This window comes from Sparus aurata, chromosome 19, assembly GCF_900880675.1.
Source record: "Sparus aurata chromosome 19, fSpaAur1.1, whole genome shotgun sequence".
NCBI classification, from domain to species: Eukaryota; Metazoa; Chordata; class Actinopteri; order Spariformes; family Sparidae; genus Sparus; species Sparus aurata.
The window spans coordinates 21,212,193-21,224,170 of record NC_044205.1 but is presented as its reverse complement, the minus strand read 5'-3'; the positions used below and the strand labels follow the sequence as shown (position 1 = coordinate 21,224,170).

Below are 11,978 nucleotides of genomic sequence, written 5' to 3'. Positions count from 1 at the left end.
TCAACAGACCAATTCAGATATCATTTGGCATTATGTCAATTCCAGCCGAACGCACAAAGACGGACAAACACAAGGAAAATAATAAGGATTTTTATTCGGGCAGATGAAAACAATAAAATATAAATAATATTCACAGACTTTTTCATATGAAAATATTTTTCATTTCATGCCTTTGCCTTGAAAAACAATGCCGGTAAATGATATATGCTGACGGCGGTGCTTTGCATCTGTAAACTAACTGAAGAGCTTTAGCAAAGGAAGGTCCTCAATGTGTTTCCCGTGAAACCAGCATAAAAAGTTTAAGAAAAGATTCACTTATATATTAAATATTGCACTTTTTAAATCACCACTTTAAATCACTTCCCAAATCCTGCCCATGGCGAGTGAACACAGAAAAATAACTTCAGGTTCTTAAGCCGACAACAATCAGCTCGATTGTTGGCAAAACTGTTGATCGTGAGAAATCCCCTGTATTGATCGAGGCTCGTGGAATTTAAGACTATTGTGCCAGAAAGATATATTTGTTAAATGCATACTAAATAATACATCCCATTGTGACTTCCCGTCGCACTCCAAAGCCTCTCAGGGAAAACAACTGAACAGTAGAATATGAAAAAAATGTCAAATTAATAGTGCAATCATGGGATGTTGGAACAGATACCGCTGTACTCCCGATTCTGGGCTCTTGTTCCTGGCTACACTTTATTTCCCCTGCACTGGGCATGGCAGGAATGTGAGTACGCTGAGTGAGAATGGGCCGAGAACAGGAATGGAAATTTCAACTCATTTCGTCGCTGATTAATCTCGAGGTTGCCAAACAGACCCAGCGGCGGGTCTTTTAATAGAAGACAGAGTGGAAGCACTTCAAGTCTTCTTGTTTTATTCCACTAACGTGCGATCTGCAGCAAAACGAATAAATACAATAATCTTATGATTTTGTGTTCTGTGAACGCGTCCAAATTCAGCGTTTTTTTTTTTTTTTTTTTTCTGCTTAATTGTTTCCATCCACAGCCGAGCCTCGGGCACACCTGTCCTCAGCACCGCTTGTCTTTCAGGACGTTGAGTCCTTTCTGGTTCTTCGTCTTGAACGCCATGACAAAGTGGTGAGGGGCGATCTTCCCCTTGCCGTCCTCGTCCACCTGGCCCATGAAGACGTAGTTCAAGCCTGGTGAGGTCACACAAAAAAAACCTGAATGCAGTGGCGGAACGGCAGAGACATTCAGGGAGGCCAGATATCAGAATCTCCACACGGCAGGTCTGTATACCACATGTTTATACGCCTGCAGCATATAAACATGTAATGTTTCATTGACTGCTTGGACAGTGAGTTCTGCCGCTCACCTCACACTTTGGGGGACGAGCTCTGCCGACTGAGCGCGACGGCACAGCAAAGGAGGCAAACTCAGAGCCATAGGTTATTGAAAACAGTCAACCAGGAACTGCATCATCATTATCATCATTTAGATGATGATCTTTTTTGTTTTTTCTCCATATATCAAACAAACGTTCTGAAAGACTTTGAGCCGATTTCATTTCACCGGCAGACTCACCTCGTCTGATAAATGGACACTTCTTGCACAGGATAATGATCTTGGTGCTCATGGTCTTTCCCGCCTGCTGGATGGCCAGACTGCCCTCTTTGTACACGTTGATGATGGAGACCGTGGCGAACATGCTTCCTCCTCTCATCACCGCGGTAATGACAGTCCCGGTTATCACTGTAGAGAAACGTGCACGGCATGAGAGAATATATTGGTTCACAGTTGTTATTCCTTTAGAAAAACACACATCCTCATAAATGGGGATAAAATCAACAGATCTGGGAATGTCAGTTTGGATTTATGTAAACAAAATCATCCCTTTGGCGAGTGCTGCTTCTGAGCTGCGGTTAGAAATAAAGCCAGAGCTTTAGGCAGAGTGACAGCAGCAGCAACAAAATGAGACTTTTGAAAAACCAACAGAGTGAAAGAAGATGTTACTGACTCACATCATACAGACGAGACAAAAAAAAATCTACAGCCATGTTAGCAGCTCTGTGAAGCTGTTTGTGCTTTGAGCTAAATGCTAACGTTTGACAGGCAGTTTTAAATTTGTAATTAATAATAAATAAATAAATAATGTAATCAAACAAACTAAAATCTTTACAAAAAAAAAACTAAACTGGAAGCATAAAATTCACATTATTATTATTATTATTAATTCGAGTCATCACGTCTCGAGTCAGGTCGCATCAAGAGCCTTTTTTTTTTATATATATACTTTCTTTACAGTTTTTGACCAAACTGTACAAAACATGTAACAACAGAGAAACAGTCAAACATAAAAGAAAACAGGAGGGGGCTGACAGACAGTTGTAATTTACATAAATAGACTTACAAAAAAAAAAAAAAAAAATAGTGCAGTAGTTGAAGTAAAGTAAGTACCATGTGAAAGATTGAGTCAGGCATCACACCTGACACTGGGCTAGGAAGGGTCCCCTTGATTCTCTCGAATCTGCTCTGTTCATTGGGTTTGTGCAGGCGTAGTCTTTCCATTTGAATAACTGATAACATCTCGCTGAGCCAACGAGAAAAGGTGGGTGGAGTGGTGGACTTCCAAGTTAGAAGAATAAGTTTCTTAGCCACCACCATCCCTAGATGCAGAGCGACCTGCGTATCGTGCACGAGATCAGAGGTCTCAGCAGAACATCCAAAGATAGCCAGGTCATGGTTAGGCTGAATAACTCTGGAGTAGGCTTTTGACAACTGCTCAAATATAGCTGACCAAAAATTGTGCAGTTTAGGACAGAACCAGAAAAGATGTGCTAGTGAGCCCTCAGCAATATGACACTTATCACATACAGGGGACACGGATGGGAAAATACGATTTAACTTTGTTTTTGAATAATGCAATCTGTGCAGCACCTTGTACTGAATTAACCTATAACGTGAGTTAATAGAGCAGCAATGGACCCGAGACAGTGCCTTCTCCCAAAGTTCTGTCGATATTTCAGAGTTCAAGTCTTTGGCCCATGATCCTCTCATAAAATCAGAGGAAACTGAATTTGTAAAAGAACCAACAAATTTTGATATTAACTGCTTGGAGTCTGGAGGGAGCAGTAGGGCCTCGCGGAAGGGATGGGTAGTGGAGTTAGACTCAAAAAGTGGCCAATTCTCCTTGACATAGTGCCTGACCTGGAGGTAGCGAAAAAAGTGAGAATTTGGAAGGTTGAACATCAAGAGTCTCTAACCTCCAAGTCGACTTGAGTCCACATCTCTGGTCAGGGATCACCAAAATGATCAAGTTATCGTAACAGAGCCGTCAATTTTTGTATCGAATATGCATCCAACACTTGAGACATTTAATATAAGCATCTCAAATCATACCAGTGTTTATCCCCTGGGAACCATGAATGAAAGAAATAGCAGTAGTGAAATTAGTCGAGATATTTTACTTAAAGAAAGACATGTCATGCTGCTGTGGGCTCCGGGTAAAAAGTCACGGCATCACCAAAGTTAGTGGGATTCATCGTCCGGGGAACGTGAATATCTGCACATCATTTTTCAATAGAACAAAGTGATGAAACAAAAGCTATATTCTAAAAAACATTTAAATACAGCTCCTCAGGTTATCGCACTGTGGGCTGAAGTAGTGGGAAGTGCAGGTTTTCTGACAGGATAGAATTTAGACGTGTAGGGCTGTTCTTCTCATGTGTAATGTGAAGAATTATCAGCAAATGTTCGAACATCAGAGAAGGAGGGCCTCAAATTTACAGTGGTGGGAATTTGCTTTTTTATCGCCACCATCAACAGTGTCAGAGCAATTGGAACAATGTGTGCCTCTCTGTAAAGATGTCACGGTGAATCAACGGCATCGACATTTCATTTGACCTTTTCATGGCTTCTCGACCCACCAGCCAGCTAGGAGCTCCTTCTCAAAAAGCCTCAAGGATATCAGTTACCGTAAGAGTTTCGAAGATAATTCCAGGATGTGGCCCTCACTGTGACGAGGCCAAAAAGAATCTGTGATATCATAATTGTCCGGCAGACAGCTAAATGTTCTGCATGTGAGTCAGTGGAGCAGAGGTCACTGCATATCATGTACGGTACAATCTAATAGAGAGAGAAAGCAGATAGAGAATCTGTAACTGTGGGAGTTTTGAACCTGGCAACCCGCGGCTGAGTCAGCATGAACCACTCACTGACCTGACGGCAGCTAACCTCATTTAGCAGCACTTAGCTACAAAAGATACCAGTATCTGTCTACTAGGAAGCTCCATAAATCCCCCCCGGTACTCTACCTGGCCTCCGTCATCATCATCCGAGGGAAGCGGAGGGAAAACTAGCAAATGTTTTCTCCATACATTGTGACACTTTTTCATCCAAATCACCAAATAAAGTTATGAAGTTGTGATTTTGTACAGTAATGTGCGAGGTCCGGTCCGGTCCGGCCCTGATTAACACCTCACTCTGCCGGCATTGTTTTCTTTTTTGACCTCCACTGCAACGTCATAAAATAGAGAAGCCTTTATTGGACGAAACATGAATACACGCCCCCAGGTGCAGGATGAGTCATCAAAATGTTCACGATTTTTCCAGGACGTTTTAAACTCTAAAAATACCTACAAAACAGTGTTGTTGCCACTTTTGAGCCTGATACTGGGCACATAGGTGAGATATGTCGACTTCATGGGAACTTTAAGTAACTTTGGGGAATTCATCTCACAAGTTAACTTACCAGAATTGCTACCTACTGTACTGTCCACTTCGTGTTTTTTTTCTGTTTCAGTCCTTCTGGTCATTTCCTGTTTAGTCTGTCCAGCGCCAAAACAGATTACAGTTTTTTTGTTTGGACTCGCTCGCTGTGGAAGGGACCTGACATTCAGCAGTGCCAGCTGAGTGATAGTGGAGTCAGCGGACTGAAGCACGTGCATTTCAGCATGAACGGGATTCTTTACACTGATGGTACCAATATGTCTGGACTTCACATAACTGACTGTTTCATTTCCTGACGGGGGGATGAGGGGAGCCAGGAGACTGACTGCCCTGTTTCTGTACTGTTACTGTATCTGCTGCTACTGTTAAACACTGACGGAATGCAAACCAGCAACTGAAAGCAACATAAACGAAACCAACAGTTATGACTTCAAGTGCTGATTAGACAAACAGTTTTCAGTCTCACCACATATAGTGTGTGGACCCCTCCAGCCACATCACACGGGCCCACTCTTTTTTCCACACGCACCACCGCATTGCTCGCCCTTTTCCTCACTTCCTCGTGCAAATCCGAGTGAACCCCTTTGAAATGCCAGTCTAACACATGTGGTACACAGCCACGGGAGGAAAACATCACAGCGGCGGGAGAGTTGCAAAACGGCGGGGCCGAGCATGAATCAACACCTTCATTTATCGACAGTTTACCCACAGTCAGAGGCTCAGTGTGTGTGTGTGTGTGTGTGTGTGTGTGTGTTTCTGTGTGTGTTTTTGCACTTGGAGGTAACTGTGTCCTACTGTATACACCCCTTCACTTCCTCGCAGGCTATATCAAGGAAGTCTTTGAGATGAGCAAAGACAGTGACATGATCAGGACTGTAAACTGCTTGTGAGGGGGAGATTTGGCCGCTGATTCGTGACACAAATAATCTTTTTAGGATTAGTTTGTGCGTAACAGCAGGTAAATGCAATGATAGAGCGAGCGAAGCTGGGACATACCAGCGACTGCATGCGGTTTGCATAAATTGCAAATGAGCTCGGATGTTCTTACCGAAATTGCTGGAGCAGTAGTTGCTCTCGAGCGTTCCTCGTCTTTTACATTTCTGCTGGCACAGCGCTACAGAGTACTTCAGGGCTGCGGAGAGAAACACACACACAAGAATATTCAGTATCTGTACAAGATTCAAGCGTGTAAGCTACGCTCGCATCTGTTTTCTACTGTGGTTTATTTGCAGTACGTTCTCGGTCACACGAGAGTCTCTCCTCAATAAGACGAAGTGCAAAAAAGAGCGATGTTATCTGACAAGTTGAACATCTGTTTTCAGAGTTAGAGATAGTAAGTCCATAAAGGAAAACCACAGAGAAAACACAAGGTAGCTGTCTAAATATTATTCTTACTGGAGAGAGAGGGGGGAAAAAAGTCAGGAGAGATAACCAGAAGGCGTTGTGACAGTATGACATCATTGCGAGGGAGGCGCCAGAATAACCTGGCTTGACTGAGGGGGGGAAAAAAAGCAACAGCGTGTGGGAATGTGAGCTTTTTAGTATGAAAATGAGCTGCGATAGCAGGTGCGGACACATGCCCGCGCTGCGTATGAACATGCGTTACGTACGGTTCTAACACAAGAGAAATGTGAGCATCAGGCACAGCTTTAGCATATGTTGTGTTCGGACATGTGCTGCAGCTTTAATAGTCCCCAGTGCTCAATGTTCTTTTAGCTATTTGTACAGAGGAGAACGGTGCATCGCGACCTGCTGTTTGCTTTGACTTTTTTTTTTTGTTTAACGGACCATTTTCACCCCATTTACATGCCACAAGAGCAGCGGAATTTAGCATAAATCTCAACCAGAAGCAGGATTCTGAAGGGCTCTTACTTAAGAAGTACACTTAGTTCCCCTCCAGCCCAAATCAGAAGCAGATTCCAGATGTCCCTCGTGTTCGAGTGAACGAAAAACGCCACATGTTAGCAAGAGAATCCAGTAGTACAAGGCCAGGACCGTGTCTCATAGCTACATCAACAAACACAGATGTTAGACGTCTTTCTAATTGATTGGATAAGACTTGCTACCTACGTATGGGCCTGGTGGTGAGGGGCTGCGTGGTGGTGGTGGGTGGTATCGTGGTGGTGGGGAACTTCTTCGGTCTGAACTTGTAGTGTCCAATGAAGCCGTCTGCGGTCAGGCTGAGATCTGACAGGAACTGGATCAGGAGCTGGTTCCCATCCGAGAACACCGGCCTGCAAGGGGAGCCCAGACGAGAGCGTAAACTGAGAGGACCTCGGGGGGGATGGATGTGTCAGAGGAAATAAAGTCTTCATGACAGAATCACCTACGCTGGGGGGCTGTCTCCACAGTATTTGCCGATCCTCTTGGCGTCGTTTATTTCCGCGCCGTTGAAGATGGAGACGTGGTCGTAGCGGCAGTAGTTATCTCTCTCCACGTCAAACTTCTCGAACTTGACTTCGATAATCTGCAGCGGGAGACGGATTGAAATAAAGGCTTTTTTTCATCAAGAGAGAGCATTTCATCTGGCTACCATGGCCGGCCGTTTGATTAAAGTGTACCCTGTCATTTGTGGGATGACGTAGCTTTGTTCCACACCCTTTAAACATTGATGCCAGAGATACCATCTTTATTCTAGTCAGCACATTCTTCTTCCCCATAACAGGGCACCTGCATTACACACAATGCAACTCCACCGTTGATCTTGTCGAAGTTTTCTTGGTTGTTTTGCTGGTGGCAGCTAACGTAGCTCCTAGCCTCAAGCAACAATTCGGAAAGTTTGCAGACATCTGGACATGATTTTAAGAAATCTACTAAAATGATCAACAGAATGTGAAGAAATTACAGTTCTCTCATTATAACGTCTTGCGTTACAGAGATATTTACTTAACTTCTGCTAACCAGCTAACCTCGCCCCGTCCAGGTCCAAAGCTCATGTGCTCGCTGTGTGAACGCAAACGCTCCACAGTGCTCCATGAACTGCTAGCTGCATGGCTAGTTGAGCTAACTCGCTACTGGCAGCTACAGTTAGCAGCAGCTAGCAGCTTTAAGGCTGCCTTAAGTGACATCACTTGAGGCTGTTTATCAAACTTGTCACAGCTACATTTGGAGCAACAAAAGGCGGTCAGCATTGAACATTAAAGATCTACGGATGACTGCGTTAATTGATGTTTCAATCTATCAACAGTTTCGACGTTCAATAGGCCAAGCTCCTGAAATCAGGATTCCCTTAACAGTCATTTCCAATCAGAACTTTACATATAAGTCAAAGAACAACATTCTTACTTGGTTCTTTGGCGCCACTATGTGCCAGGAGCAGGTGACACCAGCTGGGTAGTCCTTCTCAGGCCAGTTGGGTGTTTTAAACGTCCCCGAGGGCCGATCCAACCTGCCTCCACAATACTGGTCCCCTGTGGAGAAATGCCTTAAATTAGTCTTGCATAATAATCAGCCATAATCTGCCAAAACATCATTCCTGCTCCTTGAGGGAATTTCTTCAGATTGCATTCATCCTTCTTGCTGTAATTGTTGCTCTCCATCGCCTTCTTTGTCTTAATGTGTATCCTTAAAAGAGTAAGACACTCATTAGTCTTGTGCAACAAAAAAACAGACAATGCTTCCAAGGGAGCATCTGGGACACATCGCTTCAATAACCACAAAAGCTCTCCGGAAGACGCGTTTTCTTTGTAACGTACAGTTGGATTGATGTTTCCTTACCAAGAGCTACAAATTAGTGACAGTGACAAGAATAGACACCTAACAAATGCTGCGCTGTACAGTTTTGACAGAGCTCAGAGACAGTACGGTTAACAGTCTGCTGTCGTCCGTTGGTTTAGAGCCAGGCAGGATAGTTAATAGCTATTGTCTGGTACAGCTGTCAAGAAAACCAGCCATTAAAATTCCACCAAAACAGTGGACGAGACTTTGCACAACCCCGAAGGAAAAGGCCCATTTAACTCTGAGTCAACTAACGCTAAGTGATACTGAAGAGCTGAAGAAGTGCTCCAGAAAAATGTCAGTGAGAAATTCCACATCGTACTGCGAGAAAGTGTCGAGATATTCCTCCTTTTTCGCCTGCTAGAAACACCCTTAAACTCATATCCCCCAATCTCGGACTCATGAAACCCCCCAAAAGGCCGCTGGGTTTTCACCGAGCAGAGGAAAAACTACACCTTCTGTTTGTTTTTCTGTGTGTCTGCGTGCCTTGGAAGTGATTCACAGTATTTCTCTCTCCGTCTGTGCCGTGCACCGATTCCCACTGAAGCGAACCCTGTTTTAACAGCCTTGTTCATTTGCTTTTCAAACACTGACCCCTCTGCCCCCCTCCCAAAAAAACAGACGCACTCCAAGGAACCAGTATCAGATTCCTTTATGAGGTTGAAGCCATGGCTGAGGCACAGTCCCCACGTGGCTCTGCATTACATGCTCGGGTGGCGGCGAGATATTTTCTACGCAGCTGCCACCATTGCAAAACAAAACAAAACAAAACAAAACCCTCTTCTTCCCATGGCGGCCTACCTCTCTCATGTGGGTGAGCAGCAGAGAAAACAGCCAGGAAGCCACTCCCGGCCGTGTTGGCGTCAGACACCATCTGCATGAGCATCTTGTTGCCCGTGGAAACCAGGGCCCCCGGCTTGAACGTCCCACAGAAGCGTCCGAGCCTCTGCCCGCTGACATGGCCACTGTACACATCCACATAGTCGTAGCGGCACAGGTTGTCGCTCTCCAGGTCGATGGAGCGGAATGACAGGACCACCACCTTTCCCTCAGGGACCTTGGGGGGGGGGGGGGATTAAAGGTCAATTCCACATAATGATTATCATTAGTGAGAGCCTAGAAATGTCACACACACCCCCACATGGGTGTTGGCTTGTTACTCCAATGATGTCCAGTCACTAGAATGTTGCAGCATGACTTTGTGTGAATGTACAGTAACGTAATGGAGCCAGTCAGCAAAAAGAAAGAAAAAAAAAACTGCCTTGAACTGGCTGTGGTTGAGTATTTTTAGAATGAAATTAGGAGCTTGGGGTTAGTGAAAGAGAATCGTGCCATTATATAGTGCAGCTGTTTTTGGTGTGTGTGTGTGTGTGTGTTTTTTTTTTTTTTTTATTAAGTTGCATGTCACTATCCATCACAGAGAGTGACCATGAAAGTGGAACTCACTGTGATCCTCCACACACACTTGGTGTTCGGGGGGTAAACTCCTGGGTACCCCTGGCTCCCGATCACTCCAGACTCCCCTGTAATGTTTCCGCCGCATGTGAAGGTTGGTCTGGAGAAGAGAAGGGAGAGGGGATGTTTCCTATTCTCCAAAAAACGTCCGTTGATGATGTGTTAAAAACAACATAAAACGTGTGTACAACGTTAACAAACAGCCTGCGGTTAAATTCAAAACAGATCTCATTGAATGCGCCACATGTCCTGACTGGAGGACTGCAGATTGATATTCCTTCCGGAGAAACTCCAGTCCTCCACCCGCAGGCTACATCACATTCATTCTCCACACCTTCGCTCAACCACTCGTAAAAGCTTTCACATTAATAAATTAATAAATAAATGAGTAAATGAAGGTGTACCTCCGCTGGGACTGCGCACAGACCTCTGCCAGGAACAGTAGACTCCATGCGCAAAAGACGCTGCACGTTCTCCACATTGTCCGCCTGTTTTCGCCCCGTGGCATGAATGGCATTGTGTTCGGCAGCTGGACCTGGTGGGGGGGAAGAAAAGTAACCCAGGAGTTCCTGCGGGGAAGTTTCAGTCACTGCAAGCCGGAGCAGATGAATATAGCGTTTGTTCTGCGTGGTAGGAGGGACGGAGCAGCGCACTGGCTGCTGCTGCTGCTGCTCCAAAAGAGAGAGAGAGAGAAAAAGAGAGAGAGGAGAGGAAATTATTAAAGAAGCGCTGGGAGGGTGTGAGGTCCCGCATTAGTTTTACGCACCTGGCTTGGAAAAAGCTTGAATGAGGTGTGGCGTGAACAAACTTGAACCCAGGACTCATGGATGAATGGTTTGACATCTCAATCTGTGTGGCAGAGACTTGATCAAGATAACACACCTCATCATGTGCATGCACTGTGTAGATGTGGGGTGAATGGAGGACACAAACAGGAGGGTTAGTTTCACACAACCTGAAATATCAGTAAGACGTGTGTCTGGATTCAGGTTGTCAGAATAATGTGCGCAGGTAACACTGATAAGACCCAGACAGCACCACCTGCTGGACAGATGAGGTCATGTCCTCGGTCTGTCTCTACTGTCTTATATGTTTTGTAACACTTTATAATTTCTATAATATCATTATAATAAACAATCTTATATAATAAAAAGTGAAATTGTATAAATTAGTTATAGTTATTTCACTGTTAAGAAGCAATGAAATCCTTCATAAACTTTTCATTAGCAATATTTCATTGGTAAGTTGCAATTGATGTTCATAATACCTTGTAAGTGGGTAATAAATACTGTGTAGTTCATTTATAAACAGTATCTGGAGGGCCATGAGAGAGTTGCAACATGTGTTTTCAATCTGTACAATTGCTCAATAAATGTTTTATGAGCCACTGAACTGATTCTTAACTGTGAAATGACTGAATTGAATTGACTGTAGGTTTCCCATTCATCAATGGTGGTTTTTGTAAAGTGTTACTAAAGTTGGTAAGTTCTTTGTAGCCTAGAAATACATGTTATTAAATGTAATATGTTTAAGTCAAAATTGGTGGAATCAGTAACTTCTTTTAAATCCCCTCTTAAACCCATGTTTATAGACTTTTACCGCTCGTATTCTATTTATCTGTTATTGTGTTTTGCCTTACAGTCCTTCACTGCATTTATTCTTTTATTTATTTCTATTTTTGCATCACGTTTTTCCCTTCTCTCTCTCTCTCTCTCTCTCTCTCTCTCCTTTTTCTGTGATTTTGCCTGTTTTATCACTTGAATTCCTTTTTACTTGTAATGACTCATAGTGACTCTGCGTTTTTGCATTTTCTGTTCTGTCGTCTTGTTTTAACTTGCCTTAGACTAGTTAGGCTTCCTTGGATGGTGACCTGACTGTTCAGTGATGGTTTTGTAATATTGTCTTCCTGTTTTATTCAATATTTTTCAATGAGTTTATTAAACACACATAAAATGTGTATTGGGCTGTCTATGTGTAAACGTGTAAGCCTGACTCATGTTTTGTCTTCCAAAATGATTTAAATATACATCCACAGCTCCAGTTTTGGATTGTATTTGTACACAAACATGACCACAAACTGTGGTAGTGAGGACAAAGTTGACCCATCGGTGA

At 43.7% G+C, this 11,978-nt stretch overlaps 1 protein-coding gene across 2 annotated transcripts; it reads right to left on the bottom strand.

Moving 5' to 3' along the window:
- Positions 1–75: 75 nt before the first annotated feature.
- Positions 76–10,535, bottom strand: pcolce2b (procollagen C-endopeptidase enhancer 2b). 2 transcript variants are annotated; one of them, XM_030397631.1, is made up of 9 exons: positions 10,271–10,535; positions 9,858–9,966; positions 9,213–9,468; positions 7,980–8,104; positions 7,025–7,161; positions 6,765–6,928; positions 5,743–5,826; positions 1,551–1,718; positions 76–1,189 (listed from the first exon to the last, which is right to left on the bottom strand). In XM_030397631.1, exons 1-9 carry the CDS (start codon positions 10,381–10,383, stop codon positions 1,035–1,037), a joined length of 1,311 nt encoding a protein of 436 aa, XP_030253491.1. In that variant the 5' UTR covers positions 10,384–10,535; the 3' UTR covers positions 76–1,034. The 2 variants fall into 2 exon arrangements, with proteins under 2 accessions (XP_030253491.1, XP_030253492.1); XM_030397632.1 differs by having other exon boundaries at positions 76–1,165.
- Positions 10,536–11,978: the final 1,443 nt, after the last annotated feature.